Source organism: Chiloscyllium punctatum, chromosome 11 (genome assembly GCF_047496795.1).
Source record: "Chiloscyllium punctatum isolate Juve2018m chromosome 11, sChiPun1.3, whole genome shotgun sequence".
NCBI classification, from domain to species: Eukaryota; Metazoa; Chordata; class Chondrichthyes; order Orectolobiformes; family Hemiscylliidae; genus Chiloscyllium; species Chiloscyllium punctatum.
In genome coordinates, this window is record NC_092749.1 from 61,346,561 (window position 1) to 61,373,035 (window position 26,475).

General features: G+C 38.6%; 1 protein-coding gene across 2 annotated transcripts in view; it reads right to left on the bottom strand.

The window, feature by feature from the left end:
- The window catches only part of LOC140483029 (proteasome activator complex subunit 4-like), a 196,808-nt gene that overhangs the window by 119,450 nt on the left and 50,883 nt on the right, over window positions 1–26,475 (bottom strand). For both annotated transcript variants that reach the window (XM_072580909.1, XM_072580910.1), the window contains 8 exons: window positions 25,875–26,024; window positions 21,230–21,293; window positions 17,945–18,019; window positions 17,559–17,681; window positions 12,354–12,446; window positions 8,017–8,282; window positions 4,750–4,936; window positions 3,813–3,902 (listed from right to left, as the gene is read on the bottom strand). In XM_072580909.1, coding sequence (XP_072437010.1) covers window positions 3,813–3,902; window positions 4,750–4,936; window positions 8,017–8,282; window positions 12,354–12,446; window positions 17,559–17,681; window positions 17,945–18,019; window positions 21,230–21,293; window positions 25,875–26,024 — 1,048 coding nt within the window. The remainder of the gene's footprint in view (window positions 1–3,812; window positions 3,903–4,749; window positions 4,937–8,016; window positions 8,283–12,353; window positions 12,447–17,558; window positions 17,682–17,944; window positions 18,020–21,229; window positions 21,294–25,874; window positions 26,025–26,475) is intronic.

Sequence of the window (26,475 nt, forward strand, 5' to 3'; positions counted from 1 at the left end):
AGGTATCGCACCTAAACTACTGTCAGACACACAAACAAAATGACCTGCCAAGCAGAGGTGGCTTTGTGATTAGTGCCTCAATGTTGAGAATATTGACTTGGGACAAGGTGCTGCTTTTGACCTCCTTTCTTGACATGAGATTTTGAAAATTGTGTGAAGTAACTTAAATTAAAAAAACTTTGATGTATCTGCTCTAAATTGTCTAAGTCCCCAAAGCAAAAGTGTTGGAATTAATTGTTGCCTTGTAAGTCATAACTTCAGTTCCAGGTTTGACAACCTAAAAACAAGATAGCCACCTGGTGAAGCAATAGCAAGGAAAATGGTCCCACAATCAGTTCTGCTGTATCCAGTTATGACCTGCAGTGATCTATTAGTAACTGAATGAGGGGGGTTCCACAAACATCCCCATCCTTTAGGATGGTAAAGCCCCATGTTAGCCCAAAAGACAAGGCTAAATGGTGCATTTGCAAAGAAGTCAGTAGTGCTTAGCAAGTGATCCATCTCGGCATCCTCATGAAATCCCCAAGACGACAGATGCCAATCTCCAGACCCTTCCATTCACTCCACATGAAAATGAGAAATACCATAAACAGAACAATCTCAATTAACCAAACGAGACGGACGGGGAGTATTTTGTTCGGATAACAGTTTGGATAATGGGTAGAGTTTTTACTGGACCTTGAGATCTTGTTCAGATAATCTGAAATTCAGATAAGTGATGTTCGGATAATTGAGTTTGTTCTGTATATTTTAGTAACAATCAATCTCATGTAAAAGTCAACCCCTATGTTTGGTCAAATAACCTAGAATCTTCCACATATTCCCATGTAAAAGTTGACTCTAGTTCTTCACAGATAACAGATCAACGTTTATGAGTCAGTGTGCTGGCCGTCACATCCCACTCCAGCTTTCCAGTCTGAAAGATGTTCCGCTCCACTCCTGATTTTCCAGTTCACTGGCTGTTGTGCTCCACTCCAGGTTTTCCGAATTACCATAATTCATTTTTTTGCTTTATTTGTTTAGAGATCAATTGAGCTTCTGCTACAATACAGTATGAATTTTGACAGGCATGATTTTCAGCCTTTCAAAAGTAATAATAGTTAACCCATAAATTTAACCAAAAAAGTAGTCAAAAATATTTGACTATTACTCAAGAACATATGGTAGCCGAAAGCATTTGGAAACAACAAGGGCTGTGGTCTCTGGTGACAATACTGAAGCTGTAGATCAGAACATATGTTCCAGAGCAATTTATGTCCTTAGCAAAATTGATTCAATACATCTGCAAGATAGGCATCTATCTGGAATACTATTTCTAGATGCATGACCCAACAAGTTTGAGAGATGGGAAGGGGGGTTGGTGACAACAGACTTCCAGCATCATAGCAGCAGGCCATATGCCACTTACAATGAGCTTCAGTCACATGTTCTCCAGAATCCTTGGTTTTCAAATATATCTGATCTCAGTCCACACGAAATTTAAAAAAAAATTTACATATGAACCACTAAAGGACAGGTCGTCCCAATGATTTCCATTTTGCTTGATGCCACAATTCTTGAATTACTCAAGCCGTGGGAAGGCTATTTCAGACATGTCGTCATCACAGGATGTGTTAAAAGAAATATTTGTTGGGCAATGTCTTGCAGATCAGTTGTAGATGAGAAAGGCCATCAGCCTCACAACAACTATCTGACTGGTTCCTGGGTTGGTCAACAACTTGTGGGTATGCAAGATACTAGCAGCCTTCAGAAAGCTGCAAAGGCAGATAAGTGCATCTTTTTCTCCAATAAAATATTCAAAGCTTGAAGCATGCCAGTTTAATTTCTCCCACCAGTCGATGTAACCTGTGTCCTTTAACCATTAACTAACAGACTTTGCAGTTAACATAGCTATCACTTGTGCCTCCTGCAAAGAGATGAAAAGAATCTAGTGACGTGAGATTGAAGAACATCAGGTCCTGGCAACAAAAGGATTCTCACCAACCCTGCAGACTGGGTCATTTAACCGCTTCCCCACTTTTATTTTACCCCTTCCACCCATAACACCTATGCAATAATAATCTGACATAAAAGCAGTTGGATAACCATCAACGTGGTGAAAGACCACTTTTCATCAGTTCAAAACTGGTTGGTCTGCTAGAGTTCTCCTTGACTATGCATTTTAGACTGCAATGCCACAAGTACTGGGAATACAAATTTAACTGGTGCTCTGAGCCATTTGCCATTTAGAAAGATTTAAGTGATTTTGGAGAAAAGGCAAGCAAAATTCTGAAGGCAATGGCAGACTGCATTAATGGCCCTTAAGTATCACGTTGCAGAAACAGTTGCCTTTTGATACTGGAGTTTGTCTTCGTTTGGGATTGAAAGGATGTAGTTTTAAAATTGAATAATTGATTAGGTGTTAATGAGTGGCACTTGTTTGAAGAGTAAGTTTTTTTTATAATAAATGGATCATTTTTAGTTAATTAAGGAAGCCTGGTGACAGTCTCTCTTATTCTGGGTAGAAGAACAAAAAAAGAAACAATTTGGCATTTGAGTGACTGAATCAGTACATTAATACAAATGGTGTAACCAGTATGGTTGTGGGGCTTGATCATCAGTGCATTCCACTCATCGCTGTCACTACACAAGGTCCAAGACTACATGCTGAGGAATGCAATAAAGCTTTTTAAAAAGTCTTATCACATGCTGTGAGTATCAATGGCTAGGCCAGTGTTTATTATCTGTCCCTAAATGTCCTTCACAAAGCTGTGGTGTGACCTATTTTTTATTCATTCAGGTTGTGTGGGCTTCACTGGCTAGACCAGCATTTATTACTCATCTCTAATTGCCTTTCAGAAGGTGCAGATGAGCTTCATTTCAAGTGGTGTAGGTACACTCACAATGCTACTAGTTCCAAGATTTTGACCCGGCATAGAACAAATGCCAGAGAAGTGGAATGAGTATGGTCACAGTTGAAAGCTTTCTGTCATAGCACACCAAAAGGCTGAAAACTGTAGAGCCCCTCAAGGCTGCATGTCCAACAAGATATATGATCAACAGTATTGAAACTATATTAAAGTGCCTCAGTGATATACGTTGAAAGATGTTTATTTCTGCTGCACTGTCATTTACAATTGGAAATGTTTTGCCTCAGGTTGGCACGGAATGTATACTGTAAATATTAGTTATTACAATCGACGACCTCAAACACTTTTCGTACTGCTGCGCAATATGTTCAAGATCTGTGCAAAACAGCAACTTTTAGAAACTGAGTCAACGGGTCCACATGCCACATAACATACATTTTTGGGAAAAGCACAATACAACGCACAAGTCAGAAGCAGAATGGAATACTTTCTCCTTTCCTGTATGAATGGAGTTCCAACAATACATGATTCAACACAATTCATATCAAGGTAATTTGCTTCTGAAGGAGGGTAGCTAGACCCAAACACTGACTCTGCTTTTTGTTTTCAGTGCAATTTGCTTGATCAGCAATCCGAAGACCACTTTAAACATTCGTTCTTTCCACCACTGGTGGCAGAAGGATGCATCATAGACAAGATGCAGTACAGCAACTTGCCTAACCCCCTTTCAGTCCCAAATACCTAGAAGGAAAAGGGGGCAGTTGGATGGTAAGAGACAAAATACACATGAATACGTATTGGTAGCTATTTCTTCTGAAAACCATTGCAAACGTGATAGTCATATCCTGTGCTATAAAATTATAAAGCTTAAGTGTTATGTTTTCAATTATTTCTTCAGCCTTCCTTAAATTAACTTATTTTTAAGGAAATAAAACACTTTTGATGACTTTTAAATGAAATTACCTCTGAAAGATCATTTCTCTCTTGCAAAACTGATGAACAGTCCACCAAAGGCACAAGAGTAGAAAATGTAGCTATAAACTGGAATGTGATCTACATGAAAGTAAGAACAAATTTTTTAAGATGCACAATTTTACAAAAATTAACTTAAACCAGAACTATACCTTTATCAATATGTTTGTATCACATTATTTTTCAAGAAACACAAATAAAACATCAAGATATTTCCAACGTCCACAATCAGCAGTACCTAGGCTTTCTGGGGTATTATTTTCTATCAATTTAGAAAACATTGTTGGACAAATATAATAACCACCAGTATCTATAAATAACAAATAATGAACTTCCTCACCTATACTGGGACATGTGCCTCCATACTATTACTTGACTTCTGGATTAGAGATTTTCAAACTCAAATACAGTTTACGGCTTAGTTTTAACAATTTCTTAACAACTTCTATTTATGCACTACACTGATCATAATAAAACATCAAAAATTTCACAAAGGCATTAAAAACAAGTGACATCAAATGACATATGAAATCACATATGACGACACTAGGACAGATGCCCAAAGCCTACTCAAAAAAGGCAAATTTTGCAGATTGCCTTAAAGGTAAGGAGGTTTTGACAGTTGAAGGTGTCAAGCAAAAGTCAAAACATTAAATCAGGAATTCTCCTCAGACCAGAATTAGAGCAGCAGTCATATTGGGAGTTGTAGAGCTGGAGGAGATAACAGAGATAAAGAAGGGACAGGCTATGGAAGGATTTGAAAACAAGGATAAGAATTTTAAAATACTGGCATTATTTATCTGGGAGCCGATGTCCACAAGAACAGGTGTGATGGATGAATGATATATGGTGAGACAAAAAAAAATTGAGAATGTTTGACTTAATTCCATAAATGTCGAGTCACACATGTAAGAATATGCTTATATACCATGCACTTGCTGAAATCATTTGGGTCCACTCCGGGTAGGGCTCTCATTAATAGAGGTAGCGTGTGTGTTGGGCCTTCAGGGAACCATTTTCCTCCAGAAACCAAACTGCGAGCAACTCCTATTACACAGCTTAGGGTCGCTGTGAGTTGGTGAGGTTCTGTTAAAGTTTGCAATGCAGGATATGTTCTAAGATTAAATTCAAAACACAGAAGTTACACTTAAAAGATTGCTCTCAAAAATAATGTACAACTATGATAACATACAAACAAATAAATTCATCTACCACCAAAAATTAATTGAATTATAACAATCTGCATTTATTGTCTCCCTTTTCATTAATCTTTGGGAGTCACCCATTATCTAGTAGTCAATGTTATTGTGTAAACGCAGTGTTAAAAGCGTCAGTCTTGTTTTAGATATTTTCGTTGTAAAGAGTCATTTCTATAACAAAGGATCTCACGCCTTGTACAACACTGCCAAATACATTACAATCCCTCCTAATTTGAAGATAATCTTTTTCCTTGTGTCACACTGGACACCGTTCCACTGCTTTGGAATGCACCCCATGACCCAAATGACAAAACAAGGCCTGACACAAACGGTGAAGTGCAAGAGAGGAATAAATATAATAGTTATCACTGTGACAAAGTACTTTGAAAATACTAGGGAAGCTAATGGGGCTGAAGGTCAATAAGTCTCCTGGACCTAACAGGTTACATTCTAGGATATTAAAAGCACTCACTACAAAGATAGAAGCAGCACTGGAAGTAATCTTCCAGGAATCCTTAGATTCTGGAAAGGTCCTACAAGATTGTTAGTCATTTATTCAAAAGGGGCAGGAGACAAAAAGCAAGTGACTATAGGTCAATTAGCTGAACATCTGTTATTGGGAAAATGATAGAGTCAGTTAGAAAGGACATAATAGCAGACATTGTAGAAATATTAGGTATGATCAAGCAAAGTCAGCATGGACTCAGAGGAAACCACGTCTGACAAATTTATTGGAATTCTTTGAGGTACTAACAAGCAGTATAGGCAAAGGGGAAGTTGCGGATATAATATATTTTGGTTCAGAATGTGTTTGATATGTAATAAGGTAAGAGCCCAAGGTGTGGAAGTAGTATATTAGCATAGATGGACAACTATCAAACTAACTAGGGCAGCACAGAGACTCAGTGGTTAGCACTGCTGCCTCACAACACTAGGGACCTGGTTTCGATTCCAGCCTTGGGCAACTATCTGTGTTTGCATATTCTCCCCATATCTGCGTAGGTTTCCTCCAGGTGCTCCAATTTTCTCCCACAATCCAAAGACGTGCAGGTTAGGTGAACTGGCCATGGTAAAATTGTCCCTAGTGTTCAGGGATGTGTAGGTTAGGTGCATTAGTTAGGGGTAAATGTAGAACAGGAGGGGAATGGGTCTGTGCAGTTTACTCTTCGGAGGGTCGGTGTGGACTTGTAGAGCCAAATGGCCTGTTTCCACATGGTAGTGAGTCTATGATTAACGATTCTAATCAAAGATAAAAGGTAGAATAAGGAGCTGTATTTCAGGATGGCAACCTATAATTAGTGCAATCCCTCAGGGATCAGTCCTGGAGCCACAATTATTTACAATATATATTAATAACTTAAATGACTCAAGTGAATATATGATCAAGTTTTCAGATGGGACAAAAATAGGTGGGAAGGTAAGTGATGAAGATGACAGTCTGCAGTGGAATCAAGATCAGCATTTAATTATTTTTTTGACTTTCTATTTAATAGGTTAAGCAAGTAGACAACTTGGCAGATGGAATAGAATACGAGAAAATGTGAGGTTATGCAGATTAGCAGGAAGAGAAGCTGAATATTATTTAAATGGAGAAAAACTACAGAAAGCTACAACATAGAGGGATTTGGGAGTCCTCATACATGAATCATAAAAACTAGCATCCACATTCAGCTGGTAACATGGAGGAAAATGGAAATGTTGGCCTTTGTTTCCAAAAGAATGAAGTCTTAAAATAAGGAAGTCTTCTTAATACTAAACAAGGCATGAGTCAAACCACAGCTGTAATACTGTGAACAGTTTTGGTTCCTCTATGTAAGGAAAGGCATATTGGCGTTGGAGGCTGTCGAGCAAAGGGTCACAACGCTGATCCCAGCGAATGAAGAGCTTGAGGAGATGTAATATAGCAGCGTTTGTGAACAAAGATGCTTCCTGACTATGGCTAAAAATAATTGCACATAGTAATGCAATTACAGCAGGCTAGGGTGCGAATGAACATTTATGATATGCTATTAAATGCAAGATGTCACAGACCACAAAGATTGGGAAAGCCAACCCACCTGAAAAGGTTTCTGAGAATGTCATGAACCAGTCAATGTCACCTCCTGTCTAATTAAGCTCCAACACCCATTTTTCTAAAAACTCCAGGTGGGCCCTGAAAATTTCACTCACATACCCCCTCTAAAATTGTATCCTTCAGTTTTTGGTGTTTTTATTACTTTCTTCTGACCAAAATGAATCACTTCACATTTTTTGACATTAAATTCCATCTGCCACTGGTTCCCCCTGCCCATCACCCCATCCCACCAACTTGTCATTTTTAAGTCTACACTACACTAATATATATTCGTCTGTGGTTCACATTATTTCCAAGTTTTATAATACTGCAAATTTTGAAATTGTGTCCTGCACATTAAGGACGAGTTTAATAATAAAAACCTGAAACCTTTTCATTGGAACCATGTCTGAAACAAGATTCTTCCTTGCAGTAAAAACATTTTGGTTACAGGTCGTTCTGCTATAATGTGCATTTCATTAACACAAATTTGCTGTAACACGATTGACAAATTGGGGACACTTTTTAATGCCCAAACTTTTAAAACGTATGTTGGCTGTAACATGATTACATCGCTAACACTTTAAGCGCTGTTTCTAAAGCATGATTTTTCTATAATGCAGAGTTGCACCAGAATGCAACTACCACGTTGTAGAAAAACCTTTTGTATTTATTCCCAGCTAATTTAAGAACTAAATTATAACAACTTTTACAAAATCTGTGGCATGCTATCTTTTGACACAACCACTGAATCATTTGGATATTTCAAAAGGAAATATTTTGTTAACAGGTTTTAAAATCCATTCTAAATATGTTGAACAGATTTAAACCATTATTTTCAAGAACTGCTTACAATGGCACTAAGTTCTTGGCTTGCAGATATGTTACAGAAGTAATTAAGTGATACAAACATTAAAAAAGGCAGGCATAATTTAAGACTTACTTTTCAAGTACAGGTGGGATGACCAGCTCTGGCCGCATCAAAGCCAAATTTTGAAGGGCCTGAGCAGCCTCCAGACTTCCAGTCTTACTGAACATAGCAAGCAATACAGGTTGTTTGATGCTTTCCACAAAATCAGTAATGTCCTGCTCTGTCAGTTTGTGGCTATCTGGTACAACATTTAGCCAACTTTCCTTTTTGTACCGCTCTCTGTGCAATCTTCTCACAACACTAGCAGGCAAGCGTTGTAACAATTTCATCAGTTTCATCTGTTCAAAAATAAATCAATTCCAAATCTATTAATTGTGAGGAGGGAAAGAGGAATTTACATGAATCGTGATGAATTATGATAAAAATTAGTTCTAAATATGAGAGATATTACAAATGTAAATCAAATACAATTCTTGATAGGTTTTCTCAGAATACAATGGGACTTTGATAAGGTGGGCAAATGGGCCTAGGAGTGGCAGATGAAGTTTCATTTAGGTATTTGTGAGGTGATGCATTTTGGTAGGGCAAATCAGGGCAGGGATTATACACTTAATGCTAAGGCTCTGGGCAGCGTTTCCGAACAAAAAGATCTTGGGTTGCAGGTTAGTAGTTTCTTGAAAGCGGAGTTGTAAGTAGACAGGGTAGTGAAGGCATGATTCCTGATGAAGGACTTCTGCTCAAAAGATCGATTCTCCAGATCCTCTGATGCTGCCTGACTGCTGTGCTTTTCTAGCATCACTCTCAACTCTGATCTCCAGTATCTGTGGCCCTCATTATCTCCCAGTGAAGGAAGCATTTGGCACACTTTCCTTTATTGGTCATGGCACTGATAATAAGAATTGGGAGGTCATTTTGCAGCTGTACAGGACACTGGTTAGGCCACTTTTGGATGACTGCATTCAATTCTAGTCTCCCTGCTATAGGAAAGTTGTTGTGAAATTTGAAAGGATTCAGAAGAGATTTACAACGATGTTAACAGGGTTGGAGGGCTTGAGCTATAGGAAGAGGCTGAATAGGCTGGGGCTATTTTCTGTGGAGTGTCACAGGCTATAGGGTGACCATACAGAACTTTATAAGATCATTTGGGGGCATGGATAGGGTGAATAGTCAAGGTGTTTCCCCCAGGGTAGGAAGTTCAAACTAGAGGACATAGGTTTACAGTGAGAGGATAAAGATTTAGAAAGGACCTATGGGGCAACTTTTTCCACACAGAGAAGTGGTGCATGTATGGAATGAGAAGCAAGAGATGATAGTGGAGGCGGATACAAGTACAACATTTAAAAGCATATACATATATGAATAGGATGGGTTAGAGGAATATGGCCAAGTGCTGACAAATGAGACGAAATTAATTTAGGATATCTGGTCAGTGTGAATGAGTTGGACTGAAGCATGTGTTTCCTTGCTATACATCTCTATGACGCAGTGATCCAAGTCAAGTGCAAGACAACTGGGAACATATAAATACACAAGTATGAAAAGGATGTAAAAGAGAAGAGAGGAAAGGAAGATAGAAATGATAGCTCCATGCTTGCATTAATAAAAGCATGATGAATAATTTCCTATATTTAAAATGTACCTTTATTATCCTTATATAAAAAATAAATAACTGACACGTTTATTACATGTAATTTCCTCCTTTGGATTTAATTGTCAATTAAAAAAAGCATGTAGAATAGTGTTAAAATGTGTGGAGGAGAAAAAAATTTCAGTATCAAGGAATGTTAAAACACTAATAGTAGCAAAATATAGGTGCCCTAAAAGCATCTAAAAGTCTGTTTTCAAATTGTGCATTGTGGAAAATTCGCACTGCAAAAACTTTGGAAAAGCAATATCAGTTAGGCAATAGAAAAATTATATAGAGCAAAATTGTAAGTAACAAATTAAAAACAAAGCTGGGGCAATGATATAAACTTTCCATAGATAACCTTTAAGGTCCCAAATATAAACATTGGAAAAAAATAGTAGGGAGAAATAAAAAGGAAATAATTTAAGTAGCTTCTATTTTTATTTTAATAAATGGAAGAAAACTAACATTCAGTCATGATAGTCTTTTCCTTTTGAAAACGTCAACTCATTTTCAGCTAATTTTCATACATGGTTAATTATGTCCCAATTTTACAACAAGTAGAGAAGTTTAGCATTAAGGGATGAAGAAAGAACACTAAACTATTTATCCAGTTGGGTATGAAAGCTACGGTATGACAAACTCCTGCTTTGATAAACTCCAAGTTTATTTAAAGTAATAAAGTCTACAAGAAATGAACCAAGTTACTGTGAAAAACATTAAGCAAACTCTCTGCTATGCTCCAAGTACTCCTGAAAAATATTATATTCCATATCGAATATATCCAACTATGCACATTGGCATGCAGGTTTCTGAAATCTGCAAAATCCGTTGGACAAAGCATTCCATTTAGGGATAGTCAGCATGGTTTTGTATGAGGGTAGTAATGTCTCATAAACTTCATTTTTTTTTTAAGGAAGTAACCAAAACGATTGATGACGGCAGAGCGGGAGACGTTGTTTACATGGATTTCAACAAAGCCTTTGACAAGGTTTGCACAGCAGACTAATTATGCAAGTTAGATTACATGGGATTCAGGTTGAGCTTGCTAACTGGATACAAAATTGGCTTGACAGTATAGGACGGAGGGTAGCTGTGAAGGGCTGTTTTTCAGACTGGAGGCCTGTGACCACAGACATTGGTACTGGGTCCACTTTTGTTTGTCATCTACAGAAATGATTTGGATGATAATATAGGAGGCATGGTTAGTAGATTTGAGGATGACACCAAAATTGGTGGTGTTGTGGACGTTGAATGTCATTTAAGATTACAAAGAGATCTTGATCAGTTGGAGCAATGGGCTGATAAGTAGAAGATGGAGTTTAATTTGGATAAACGTGTGATATTGCATTTTGGGAAAATAAACAAGGGCATTACTTATACAATTAATGGTCAGGTCCTGGGTAGTGCTTTGGAACAGAGACCGAGTGCAAGCACATCTTTCTTTGAAATTTGTATCACAGACAGACAGGATGGTTAAGAAGGCACTTAGCATGTTTGCTTTCATTGCTCAGACCTTGGCGTACAGGAGTTGAGATGTGATGTTGAGGTTGTACAGGCCACAGGTGAGGCTTCATCCAGAGTACTGTGCACAGTTCTGGTCGCCCTTCTGTAGGAAGGATATTATTAAACTGGAGAGAGTTCAGAAAAGGTTTACTAAGATGTTACCAGGAATGAGGGTTTGAGTAATAAAAATATGCTGGAGCAGAGGAGGTTGACGTGTGACCATATTGAGGTTTATAAAATCACGAGGGGCATAGACAAGGCAAACAGCAACGGTTTTTTTTCCCCTAGGGTGGCAAATTCAAAACTAGGGGACATATTTTTAAGATGAGAGATGAAAGATTTAACAAGGACAATGAGGGCCAACTTTTGTTATTTTAGAGTGATTCATATGTGGAATGAACTGCCAGAGGAAGTGGTGGACACGGATAGAGTAACATTTAAAAGACAATAAATACATGAATAGGAAAAGTTTGGAGGGATAGGGGCCAAACGCAAACAAGTGAGACGGGTTTAGTCTGGGAATATGGTTGGCATGGACTAGTTAGATCGAAGTGTCTGTTCCTACGCTGTATGACTAGAACTCTAAGCTTTATCCTGACAGCAGGGCTGCTTTACTGGCAATGCATACAGGTGAATTTAGTTTCTGTCTGGATTGGAATAGTAAGCCATGTGGCACAATGGTAACGTTCCTACCTCTGGATCAGAAAGCCTGAGATCAAGCCCACCTGCTCCATTAGTGTATCACAACAAGTGTGAACATATTGCTTAAAAAATTATCTGCCTCATCCAGAAGATACAGGCATTTAAAAAGACAAAACTTTTCATACCTAGAATTGAAACAACTTGGGTGGTGGCCAAAAAGCAGTATTGGATTGGCTTATCATTAAGAAGAACAGCTGTATTCAGTTCCATTGCAGTTAAAAGAATTAAATACCAGGCACTGTATACAATGTGGCCAACTGGATATTACTTGTTTTGCATCACTGCCAGATAGGCAAAGTGTCAACTGATTCTGCTCGTCCTTGAATTGAGTGTTTAGTTGTGTTTACGTAGCCTTACTCAATGATGTTTCAAGCTACTGACTTTGAGACAAAAATGTACAAGAGTCATAGGGAGTTATTCAGGATTCAGTTTTGAGATACTACAACAGGTCCATTGAGATATGTATTAGGGAGAGTTTGAATATTTATTTCACACTATCGGTACTGGCAGTCAAGAACATCCATTGAAATAAGTAAACAGCTAAACAGGCATAACAAGAATCAGAAGTACCTACCAACCATCTCCCATTATTAGAAGGATGATAGAATGATGCAATGCTGTTAAAAAATCCATTCAAATGCTTCTGTGCTAATTTACTGGGACCACCCTAACAAATTAAAAGATCTGAAAGTTAATCAAATTGCGTTTCAGAGTGACATCCAATTACACAACACATTTTAATTCAAAGTGGAAGTCATTTTCAGACAAAAACATTTTGCACAATATGAAGACGTTACTTTCTCCAGTCGAAGTATGTGCCTTAATAGACAAATTCACAGTTGAAAATTACCTACAATTTTAACCGAATAACAGATAGCAAGAGTGGTAAGGCAGTTACCCATCAATGGAAATCGAGATTCCCAATTAATTTTCACTATTTGAGGAATTTGTGAAACAAGATCAATGGGCAATTGAGGCTGCAAAAGTGAGCAAAATGAATCAGAACAGTTTAGTAAAAATAGCTGAATAATCAACACATCCTTCTCTTCATTCACTAAGAACATAAGATATTGGAGAAGGAGTAGGCTATCGGGCCCTTCAAGCCTGCTCCACCACTCAAAAGATCAAGGCAGATCTTTGCGTGGCCCCACCTCCACTTACCTGCCTTCTCACCAGCTGACAATGATGTCACGATAGCAAATCTGATCGGACATAAAAGAAAGCAAAGCAGGACAGGGCAGAACTTAGACACTTAATGGCAAGGTCTTGGGGAGTATTGCTGAACAAAGAGACCTCGGAATGCAGGTTAATAGTTCTTCCAAAGTGGAGTGGCAGGTAGGTAGGATAACGAAGACAGCATTTGATATGCTTTCCTTTGTTGGTCATGAGAAAGTCTATAGCCTTAAAACTGGTCTTTAAACATTTAGACTAAAATGTAATGCTGAATTATAGAACACATTTACTGCACTAGAAAATAGACAGGCAGGAAGGCTCAGGAAAAGGGGGGAAACTTAAGGAATGCAAAAGATAGGGACACCTGTGCTCACTATGTGAGAACAGGATGCTGTAAGACAATTAAGAACATTTGCCTTAGCATCAGTGAATCTGTGTGAACACGACACCAAGTGATAGCATTCACAGCCATTCCCTTGTGAAATTAATGACAGTGTTTGATTCTGACCCTGAAACAAAACTTGGTACTATCAAAAACTTTGTAATTAATGGTCAGATGCTGCCAATTATAATGGATTCTTATTACCCCTTGCAAGCGGAGCAGTCAGAGAGAAAAAAACTTTGCTGTTACAAAGCTCTGACTTGAAAGTTCAAAAGGACACTAGAGAGAGATCTGTTTAGTGCTGAGGCTGTTGAAGCCAGTAGAAGATCAACTCTTGGATTGAATTTAATTGCATTTTGGGACTTTACGATATTGAGTAGCCACTACTATTTATTAAATACAAACTCTAAAAGATAATATTGATGAAGCCTTAACTTACTTGCTGTTCTTGCAGACCACTCTGCAGACCTTATGGGCTGTTCCACTGTCAATTCTAATTAATCAGATCTTATGTCTCATTTGAATGTGAATCGCAAACTTGAAAAGAAGGCATGTTTAATTCTAGACTAATTAAATCACTTTAAATACAATCTTGCAGTAACATTTCAGCCTCCAGTACAGAATGATTCTGTGCTTAAGATAAAGAGCAGGAATCTGCTCCCAGCTTAAAATTATTCTAAACCAAACACTGAAGAGAATCTGACACAATCTGTCAGGAAGCCATTTTATGGTAAAAAGTTTGCCCTCCTTGCTAAGGAGCCATTTCGTAAAACAACGTTATCAGACATGCGAGCTGTGCAAGGTTACCTTATGACATCTCCCACTTAATTTAGACTGGTACTTCTTTATAGGAACTGATCTCGCCTGCAGATGCCTAACTCAACTGGGTATGTTTGTGCCACGTGATGGATAGCTCAAGGCCTGTAGGAGTGATCAGTCAAGCGCACACAATCTGTCAATTAACTTTTCTTCTTTACGAATTATTGTCTTTCACTGTAATTTGTCTAATTAAGAACATGCAATGCTTTTGTAAACTTTTGTATAAAGGAAGCCACTTTGTATCAGTACATCGGAGTAGCCTGCTGGGATGCTTGAAGAGCTGGTACCCTACTCTCCTAGGTTCTTAGAACTTAATTTAGCTTACAGGTATCAGTGCTATGTTGTGACAGTGATGCTATTAGTGAATAAAGGGGGATGACTAAAATTAAACTAATCTGTCTGCAAGAGGCTTTTAATTCCAAACTTCCAAAGAGTATGATCTCCGGGTTGAACCAAGAGAGAGGCTTTACAGGTCTCAGTCCACAAGGGATTCCCTGGGCTCTCACAAATCTCCACTTTAACAGTCAGAGCATTGAGCATAGGAGTTGGGAGGTCACACTGCAGCTATACGGGACATTGGTTAGGTTGCTATTGGAATACTGCATGCAATTCAATATGCATATAGACTGGGTGAATAATGTTGCCATTGGATCCAAAGAAAGGGAATTCATGGAATGCTTACAGGATGGCTTTTTGGAACAGCTTGTGATGGAGCCCAGAAGGGAGCAGGCTATTCTGGACTTAGTGCTACATAATGAGCCAGACTTTATAAAAGATCTTAAAGTAAGGAAAGACTTAGGAGACAGCAATCATAATATGGTAGAGTTCAGTCTGCAGTTTGAAAGAGAAGGCAAAAGTAGATGTAATGGTGTTACAGTTAAATAAAGGTAATTAGAGAGGCATGAAAGAGGAACTGATGAAAATCAACTGGAAGCAGAGCCTATCGGGAAGACAGTAGAGCAACAATGGCAGGGATTTCTGGGTGTAATTGAAAACACAATTCATCCCAAAGAAAGATTATCCGGGAAGGATTAGACAGCCATGCCTGACAAAGGAAGTCAGGAAATGTATCACAGAAAAAGAGAGAGCCTATAAAGTGGCCAAGAGCACAGGAATCAGAAGACTGGGAAGACTACAAAAGCAAACAGAGGATAATAAAGAGAGAAATAAGGAAGATGATCAAATATGAAAGTAAGCGAGCCAGTAATATTAGAAATCAAAGCAAAAGTTCCTTTCAATACATAAGAAATAAACGAGAGGCAAAAGTAGACATTGGACCATTCCAAATTGATGCCGGAAGGCTAGTGATGGGAGGTAAGGAAATAGCTGAAGAACTTAATAAATACTTTGTGCCAGTCTTCACAGTGGAAGGCATGAGTAATATCCAAACAATTAACGAGAGTCAAGAGGCAGAGTTGAGTTTGGTAGCCATTACAAAAGAGAAAGTGCTAGAAAAGCTAGAAGGTCTAAAAATTGATAAATCTCCTAGCCCCAATGAGCTACATCCTAGAGTTCTGAGGGAGATGGCTGAAGAAATAGCGCAGGTGTCGGTTGTAATCTTTCAAAATGATCACTGGAGTCAGGGAAAGTCCCAGATACTTGGAAAATTGCTGTTGTAACCCCCTTCTTCAAGAAAGGATCAAGACAAAAGATGGGAAAATTATTGGCCAATTAACCTAACCTCAGTTGTAGGTAAAATTCTGGAACCCATCGTTAAGGAGGAGATTTCTAAATTCTTAGGATAAAAGGTTCTTTTTTGGAATGGCAACTAGTGACAAGTGTGTCCCACAGGGTTCCATGTTGGGGCCGCAGCTGTTCACTTTCTATATTAATGTCTTGGATGAAGGGACTGGGGGCACTCTGGCAAAATTCACCGATGATGCAAAGTTAGGTAGCCAGGAAGGTAGTTCTGAAGAGGTGGGGAGGCTGCAGAAACATTTAGACAGTTTAGGAGAGTGGCCCAAGAAATGGCTGATGAAATTCAATGTGAGCAAATGCGAGGTCTTGCACTTTGTAAAAAAGAATACAGGCAAGGACTATTTTCTAAATGGTGAGAAAATTCATAAAGTCCAACAACAAAGGAATCTGGGAGTGCTAGTCCAGAATTCTCTAAGAATTGACTTGCAGGTTGAGTCTGTGGTTAAGAAAGCAAATGTAATTTTGTCATTCATCTCAAGAGGGTTGGAATGTAAAAGCAGTGTTGTGCTACTGAGACTTTATAAAGCTCTGGTTAGGCCCCATTTAAAATACGGTGATCAGTTTTGGGCCCCACGCCTCAGGAAGTACATACTGGCACTGAAGCACGTCCACTGGAGATTCACATTGATGATCCCTGGAATGGTGAGCCTAACATACGATGAACGGCTGAGGATCCTGGGATTGTATTCATTAGAGTTTAGAAGGTTGAAGGTTGAAACTTAGAAGATAATGCATGACAGACAGGGTGGACACTGGGAAGTTGCTTCCATCAGGGTGGGATACTAGGACCCCTGGACATAGCCTTAGAATTAGAGGGTGTCAATTTAAAATGGAAATGAGGAGACATTTCTTCAGCCAGAAAGTGGTGGGCCTGTGGAATTCATTGCCATGGAGCGCAGCAGAGGCTAGGACATTAAATATCTTCAAGGCAGAGATTGATAAATTCTGAATCTTGCAAGGAATTAAGGCAAACGGGGAAAATGTGGGTAAGAGGCGTTGAAATGTCCATCAGCCATGATTGAATGGCGGAGTGGACTCAATGGGATGAATGGCCTTACTTCCACTGCTATGTCTTATGGTTTAATTCAGGTCTCCCTCCTATTGGAAGGATGTTGTGAAACTTGAAAGTGTCCAGAAAAGATTTACAAGGATGTTGCTTGGTTGAGGAGTTGCTCTATAAGGAGAGGCTGAATAGACTGGGGCTGGTTTTCCCTGGAGCATCGGAGACTGCAGAGTGAACTTGGAGGCGTAGAACATCATTCAGGGCATGGATAGAGTTAGGTGACAAGGTATGCATGTGCATGCCTGCACCCATAACTAGAGGGCATAGGTTTAGGGTGAGAGGGAAAAGATTTCAAAGGAACCTGAGGGGCAACTTTTGCACACAGAGGGTGGTGCTTGTATGGAATAAGCTGCCAGAGGAAAGGGCATCTAGATGGGTACATGAATAGGAAGGGTTCAGCGGGATATCGGCCAAATGCTGGCAGATGAGACTACGCTAATTTAGGATATCTGGTCGACACGGACAAGTTGGACTGAAGTGCCTGTTTCCGTGCTGTCTCTCTCTAGGACTCCACGTATACTGCGAGATTGAATAAACCTTTAGATAACATAGCTTCTTCACCACAAAGATAATTCAAACAAAATACTTAAAATAAAACAAAGAATTTGCTATGAATTGCAATAAATCCATAATCAAATACTAACCAGCATGGAAGTGATCCAAACCACCACATGGCCAATATCATAAGCACTTGACAAATATTTGGAAATTAAAACTTGGCTACTTCCTACTGGCAGATTTAAGCTTCTCAAAAATCTGGTAAAAATCTGGAATATACATAAATCATTCAATAAACAATTTTTTTATAAAACACAAATTTAATTTTATTTAAAAAACAATGAACACACAAACATAGGATTAAAATTGTAACAGCATCTTTTCTTGAAATAGATGATCACTGTTAATCAACTACAAAACAAGCAATAATAAAATTGATTAAAATGCTTTGACAATTACAATTTTCAATTATTTATACTGTCAAACTCCAAAAACACAAGCTAATATACCTGAAAATAGCAAAGTAATTTACCTTTGGAATGTATTCATCCCAATCTATGTACCCAATGTTATCCATAGCCAAGCGTGCAAACAGGTTTACCAGATTCTATCAACAGAAAACAAATCTTCAAGTTCCAATGCATTAACGTTATGAACAAGTAAATACCAATTTAGAAAAATCTCCTTAAAATTATTAAACATTTACTCTTATCAGAAAGCATACAATTAGAGCTTTTTTTTTTCAAAATTTCATTCAGGGGATGAAAGATTTGCTGATCAAGCAGATTTATTGCCCATCTACATTTCTCGAGAAGGTAGCGGCTAGCTTCCTTCTTAGAGCCACTGCAGTCCATTTGGCATGCAAAATAGTCTCAGACTAGCCTCATTTTTAGGCTAATCTGGTGCCAATCCTGGCATGTCCTCTTGCACTCTTCACTGAACCAGAGTTCACCCACAGATCAGAAGGATCACTGGACCCAAAACATTGACCCTGCTTTCTCTCCACAGATGCTGCCTTATCTGCTGTTTTTGAGCTCGATGGTAATGCTAAGAGTTGGGATTAGGCCACAAGGTTACAGTTTGAGTGGAGAGTAAAATTTCACTAACCCTTAGCCCACACACAGTTTCATGGATGCCCAATTGAATTTGCAACGTGTTTGAAATCTCTCTCATTTAGCATGGTGGTAGTGCCACATAACATAATGGAGGGTATTCATAAGGATAACAAATAGTACTGATACTGTTATGGACAGATGCATTTACAGCAGATAGATTGGTACGGATGAGGTCAATTATGTTTTTCCCTCATTATTCTTTCAAATATTGTTGCAGACCAAACGTAGCAACTTTATCTTTAGGTCTTGACCAGGTCAGTAATGATGCTGTCAGATCATTCTTTGTAATGAGCATCAATGCCCCACCAAGAGCACATTCTGCATCCTAGCCACCCTCAGAGCTTCCTCCAAGTGGTGTTCAATGTGAACATGCACCAAATTATCAGCTGAGGTAAGGACAGCAGTCAGTAGCAGTTAAGGTTTTCTTGCCCATGTTTGATCTGATGTCACCACAATACACAGGGTCTGAAGTCAATAGACGATTCCTAGAGCAATTCCATCCTGACAGGATACTATTATGCCGCCATCTGTCCTGCCAAGATTTTTTAGATAGCGGTGTCTAGAAAACTGTCTGCAAAGTATGATTCAGTATGGTTGTCAGGCTGTTACTTAACTGTCTGAGAGACAGCTCTTCCAATTTTGTAGTTTGTCATTAAATGTTTACAAAGACAACTGTGCAGGGTGAACACAGCCAAACGTGCAATTGAAATTTTTTTTTAAATGCAAGGATTAACAGCTTGATATTACCAAGTGGCCTACTAGGCCATTTCAGAGGGCAGTTAAGAATCTATCACATTCCTGTAGCTCTAGAGTCACGCATAGGTCAGACCAGATAAGGACAACAATGGTTTCCTGCCTTAAAAATCCAGTTTTTTAAAATTCAAATTCCATATCTGCACAAGTGGATTTGAACCTACGTGCCTTGTGTCTCTGGATTACCAGTCCAGCCTTAATATCACTGCCATCATCTCTCATGAATCCGACTTGGGCACTTTTAGAAAATTTAAGCAAATAAAAAGTACACTGAACTCAATAACTGCAGCTTTTGGAACTATAATGCTTTCATCACTTTATGGATGATCCCAAAAACATTAACTCGAATGACATGCTCCATAAAATGGCTCTGTGGGAAGGATATTATTTGTAGGAAGGTTCAGAAAACATTTACTAATATGCTGCCGTGTATGGAAGGTTTGAATTATAAGGAAAGACTGGATAGGCTGGATGTTTTTCACTGGAGCAGAGGAGAATGACAGGCGACCCGAAAGAAGTTTATAAAAGAGAGTTAATGGTAGTTGTCTTTTCTCTCGGATCGGGGATTTCAAGACTAGGGGGTACATTTTAAGGTGAGGTGAGAGAGATTTAAAGATGACATATGGGGCAAATCTTTTCCACAGAAGGTGGTTCATGTGGCATGAACTTCCTGAGGAAGTGGTGAATGTGGGTACAATTATAACACTTGGTCAAATACAATATGAAAGATTTGGAGGGACATGGGCCAGGAGCAGGCAGGTAGGACTAGTTTTAGTTTAGGATTAGGAATGGCATGGGCTAGATTATCAAGTTGTATGAATCCATTACTCTAAGCTTAAATTCATCTATAACAATTCAAACCTTTCATTTGTAGAAGTCCAAACAAAAACTGCTTTACAACAATGCTAGTAATTGGAATACTACGTGCTGCAACACTAGAGAAGGTTACTGAGATCAGATGGAGCGAGGCCATGGAAAGATCTGAACAATCTTGGGAATTTTAACTTCTGAATCTCTGGTAAACAAGGAATAAGTCAACAGGTTCCATGTGCACCTTAGTGCTGGGAAAGGAAACAACACTTTAGATGAACAGATACCATCCAGAAGAGTTCTGGAATAGTCAAAGTTTAGCAGTGATGTTTCTTGTCAGATTGTGGGAATAAGGTAGAGGTGGATGGAGGTGAAGGGAATCGAATTTTGAGATGCAGAGGACACAGATTAACAGTAAAACAGAAAATGCTGGAAATATTCAATATCATCAGAGCAAGGAGCAGAGTTAACATTTTTGGATAATGGTAATTTTTAACTGTTTTCCTGAGATTTAGACTTGGATACTGTCAGCTAATCAACATCTGCAGATGTCTTCAAGGGACTCTCGCTATTAGACAGGTGAGCTGTGGCTCCATTGGGAGCTCTCCCAACAGAATCAAAAGTTCCACTCCAGGAGGAGAAAACTTACAAAATTACAGCCCAGTAAGACAGGAAGGCTCCATTGCCTAAGGTGCCATCTTAAAATTATATAATAAACTGAAGCCCTCTGCTTCCTCAGCTGGTTAACCAAAATCCCATTCCATAATTCTGCAAAAGAAGGGAGAGGCTAGTCCCAGTGGCCTGGTCATTACCTATCCATCAAATTAACCCTGACAGTTTCTGGTCAGTATTGCATTGCTGTGTTAACGAGTTTGCCATGTGAATGTTACAAGACTGCAGATTTAAAGCCCTTCACTGGCCATCAAGCACTCTGCAGTCCTGAAAGGCATATGCAGAGGAACCTCGATTATCCAGCATTCAATTATTTGAATCACAATATCCCGGTGCTTGGCTAAGCTATGTTATCCAGCATTCGATTAACCAAACAAAATACTCCCCACCCAGTGTCCTTCAAATAATTTTCTCTGTAAATGAGTGTCATTTTTTTTTTAAAACAGTTCATGGAACGATTGGCTTACCCCTTCCCATTGAGGGAGGTTTTGAACAGTGATGTAAAGGTGTATTAATTCATCAAACCAAAGCCTGCAGGAAATAAAAAAAATCAAAATACATTATTGAAAACAGATCAGCAATTGCAACATCAATAAACAATAACTGCCCTTGAGTTAAGACACATGTAGATTCCTGCACATTTCCATTCAATGAGATGATCTCCTGCAATTGATCACATGGGGCGTAAAGAGCAAGTGTAGTCGTAAAGTGACAGAGGTTTGAGGCAGGAAATATTTGAACTAAGGACAACTGAAGAAACTAAGCTCCCATTTTAAAGTGATATTCTATATTTCTATAGTAAACTGTTTTCACTTTTACAATGCAAAGTACTTCAATAAAACAAGCACAATGCAAGTTCACTCTTTCTTAGTGAAAATGACTGTGGCTCTACCAAGAGGATGCCAGCACCAATGTTAAATAGACAGATTTTATTGCAACCAGCACGAAAAGCTGATAAATGTGTAGTAAATGAATTTTGAATGCATTAAATTAGTTTTCCATAGGGTTGCTATTAAATTGAAGAATGTGAAGTATACCATTTCTCATTATATCTCCGTCTCTGTTTCTCTCTGCTTCAACCATCAACTCCATTCTTGGATTCTGCTCTGCAGTACTGAGTATTAACAGTTTCTCTAGCACTCAGTCCCAAATCACTTGAAATTAATCTGTGTCACTTCATTCTCTGTTCTACTACGAGAAACGTTTTTTTATCATCAAATTTCATCCCAAAATAACATTACATACTTTCCAACAATTCATTTCATTTTATTTTCTGTCCTAATCATTGTTAAACTTTACAATCTCAAACCATGAAATATGATGCTTTTAAAATTTGTGAACCACCTCCAAGGATCTCATATCTTCTGTATATTCTTCCAGAGTTAATATAGATTTTTATGTCTAGTCAATTTTTGAAGCTTCAAAAACTATCAAAAATGGAGGCTGACTTACATTCAAAACAAAACAGTAAATCACCAGATGAATGTGGGTGCTCACGATCTCAGATTTGCCATGCAGGAGGTATCAGCTGTGTGTGTCTTAACCTATTGTGCATCTTTGTAACACAGCCTGCTTTACCTGCTTGATCCTTTGCACCTACCTATAACATGTAGGAGGTTGACTATAAGTACAGCATGCAAGTACGTATGAGTAGGGAGGAGGGAGGGGAGAAAAGAGTTGCAGGGAATCAACTTATAAACCAAGATATGCTGCTTGTGGCTGATAAAACTGGATTGTCTTACACACCATAATCCACAATACTTTTTTTAAATGTTAGAACAACATTCAGTTAAATCCTCAGTTGAAATAGCGTCCGCATTCTCGAACAGCGGCACTTTAAAGTGAATCCAAGGTTCTCAAAAGAATTCAATATTAAAACTGGACTCAAGTTCCTTTGGACATTTCTTGACCAGAATACCCAATGTACAAGTTACAGCACTGTTCTAAACAGATGCAATACTGTGTATTCACAGCTGAAATAACTTCCTAAACAAACAATAAATAGGAAATAAATACTGCAACGTTAGGAATTTTAGTACTATTTTCAGCTAAGAAAAGTATGTTAAAATGCTATATATTTCAAACTACTTATATTCAAATAAAAACAATTTTGAATAAAGAAACAATTTACAGTTAATGCTCAAATTAGTCAGCAGTTTTAAATTGACCCCATCTGGTGACATGTTGATTATGCAGGTAGCAGCTGAAGTTGCAAAACAATTGACACCAATTAACTTTTCCACTAGATAGAGCACTGGGCGGCACGGTGGCACAGTGGTTAGCACTACTGCCTCACAGCACCAGAGACCCAGGTTCAATTCCCACCTCAGGCGACTGACTGTGTGGACTGTTTCCTCCCACAGTCCAAAAATGTGCAGGTTAGGTGAATTGGCCATGCTAAATTGCCTGTAGCCTTAGGTGAAGGGATAAATGTAATGGAATGGGTCTGGGTGGGTTGCGCTTCGGCGGGTCGGTGTGGATTTGTTGGCCCAAAGGGCCTGTTACCACACTAAGTAATCTAATCTAATCTAAACTTCAAAGTTTTTTGTCCTCATGATTCTATTAACGTTAAACTATTAGGAGATGGGGAGTGGCAGGATTTGAAACACTGCAGAAAAGGGAAATGTTCACTTTGCAGGTTACAGAATAGCAAGTCTGTGACAAATTAGGTTCAAGTAAAACTTGCAAACTTTAAATGGATATATTGAGATTATTTTATTAATAAGTGTTAAATTGAAATAATGTTGCTTGGCAATGCTAAGCAGAAGCTCATTGTATACTGACATGGCATTTCATATCTAACTTTTTCACCCATTCCATCTCCTTATAGATTCTTGCAGCTAGAAGGGCTGCTCAAAATAATGGATTTATGAAAATGGACAAGAAATGAAGCAGGCTGGGAACTTGAGACAAGCCTTGATCACAGTGACTATGCTAATAAACATGCTACAGAATCCAGACAGGTTGCAGCTACAGACACACAGTATCCAACTGACCCAGTAGCTGTAGACAATACAACTTTCCATTCCATGCCCAGGACAATCACAAACACAGGGGCACCTCACACCTTTATCTGGAGGGGGCTACTTGACTTATATGCACCCAATGCCTCCAGAAAGGGATGCTTAAGGACCATCCTGCCATCAACAGGTCAAGGCCTGGTTGGGTCCTGATTGATCTATTGGAGGACATTAAAGACCCTGCTAAAAGGGTTGGAACAACTACTAAGTATAAGAACTGCAACACCACCCTCAGAGGCAGCAATTCAAGACCAATCACTGAAGACACCCCTGAGACCACCAGGAGGAGACAACCAGACAATCATCACCACATGGATCAAGGCCAAGATCTCGTGTGGTGGTATATGATCATCCAAAGTTAAAGCACAAGATAGTCGATTAGATTTATAGTGTAAATTGTCAGTTTGTAATGTATTTTGTTGGAATAGTATTAATTGCGGTTAATAAACATTATTGTTTATTATTATTATTCCTTTAATAGATATGAGTTAAACACACTGTGTGGTAGGCACAACATCTGTAACCTTGGAGTTATTTAGTGACTATTATCGCATGATCTGTAAACTTAGCCCACTTAGCCAGACATCAAACTTATCATAAAGTGAACCTGAGATTCCAGAACAGAACCTTGTTGGATATTATTGATCATAGAGTCAAACAGCATGGAAACAAGCCCTTTGGTCCAACTCTAACACTAACCAGACTTCCCAATCTGATTTAGTCCTATTTGCCAGCGTTTGGCCCATATCCCTCTAAATTCTTCCTATTCACATGTCTGTCCAGATGCCTTTTAAATTTTGTAATTGTACCAGCCTCTGGCAGTTCATTCCATACATGCACCATTCACTGCATGAAAAAATTGCCCCTTAGATCTCATTTAAACCTAGGCCTGTAATTTTGGATGCCTCCCCCCGATCTTTGCTACTCACCCTATTCATGCCGTTCGTGATTTTATAAACCTCTACAAGGTCACTCCTCAGCTTCCAACGCAGCAGGGAAAAAAGCCCCACCCTATTCAGCCTCTCCCTGTAGCTCAAACCCTCCAATCCTGGCAACATTCTTGAAAGGATTCAGAAAAGATTTGCAAGTTTCACAACATCCTTCCTTTAGAAGAGCAATCAGAATTGCAAGCAGTATTCTAAAAGTGGCCTCACCAATATCCTGTACAGCCGCAGCATGACATCCCAACTCCTTTGCTCAATGTATTGAACAATGAAGGCAAGCGTGTCAAATGTCTTCTTCAGCACCCTATCTACTTGCAATTCCACTTTCAAGGACTTATGCAGCTGCACCCCAAGTCTGTTTTGCAACACTGCCTAGGGCCCTACCCTTAAGTGTGTCAGTCTTGCCCTGGTTTGCCTCATCAAAATCCAACACCACACATTTATCTAAATTAAACTCCACCTGCCACTCCTCAGCCCATCTGATTAAGGTCCTGTTGTACTTGGAGAAAATCATCTTCACTAACCATTACACTTTCCAATCTAATTTGGTGTCATCTGCAAATTAACTAACACGCTTCCTTCATTCATATCCAAAACATGTGGACATGCTGTTGCTATCTGCAAAACAAAAAACACTTCCAACTTTGAGAAAATAAGCTTAACTTCTCACCCTTTCTTCACTTCTATTACTAAAGAAAATTTATTTTCTTCCTTCAATTCTATATCCCATCAGTGGCTCCATTAGTTTTTAAGGTGAGAAACCTTAAGGCTTTCCGAAGATTCATGGCTACATTTCCCACATCCACAATACCATCAAGAATTCTATTAAACTTATCATCTGCAATCATCTTTTCTGAAATTTATATCTGCTGCTTCAATACAATTTTTAAAACAAAGGTTATCAATGTTGGTTAGTCCATCATTGGAAAGTGCTAGACAAAAATATCTGTACTTGTCCAACAAAAATGAACAAATCTGGATTGAATTACAATTGCCTGTGCACCTCCAGTCACTTTAAAAGAGAGTCTTAATACAGAGGTCCAAGAAATTAATCTTTTAGAGCTTGAGAATGCTGCACAAAAGAGGGAGAGAAACCAGGGAAGGACAAAAAACCTAAAAGCAGTATACTAAAAGATCTGCATACTCACCTGAATCCTTTATGATGCAGATGAGGAGGGAGCGTGGTAGGAAGAAACATTTCAAAATAGCTGACTGCTTTCTGCATAGTAACATCAAAAGGACACATCAATGGCTTCCATTCATCTAACATCTCTGCTGTAGCTTCATCTGGAAAATACCTGAATAAACAAAAAGTTTGTTACAAAAATCCATTCCTAACACAATATCATGAACAGTACTCCTACACAATTTAAAATATTTTAAAATGTTCAAAGCCAGACGCTACTTCGTAATAGAGCTTAATCTGTCCCTTAATAATTGTTCATATCAGCTTCAAAGAGCTGCAGAATTCAGATAATCAAAAGAATGCTTTTTTTAAAAAATCCACTGTCCATTTGACAGAAAGAATATGAACAGTTGAAATCAATTAGTTGGAAAATAAATACATATATACTCATCTGGGAGTTAATAATTCATGAATATTTACTTTGTCTAAATAAGTCATCAATTTCTTCAGAATAATCTTTACCAAATGTTTGTTTTTGTACATTTGGAACTAGGATAATCTCGCTTACACAATCAACTTCTTGCCTCTAGTAGCATTTGTCTAGCATCACAGCCTTCTACACT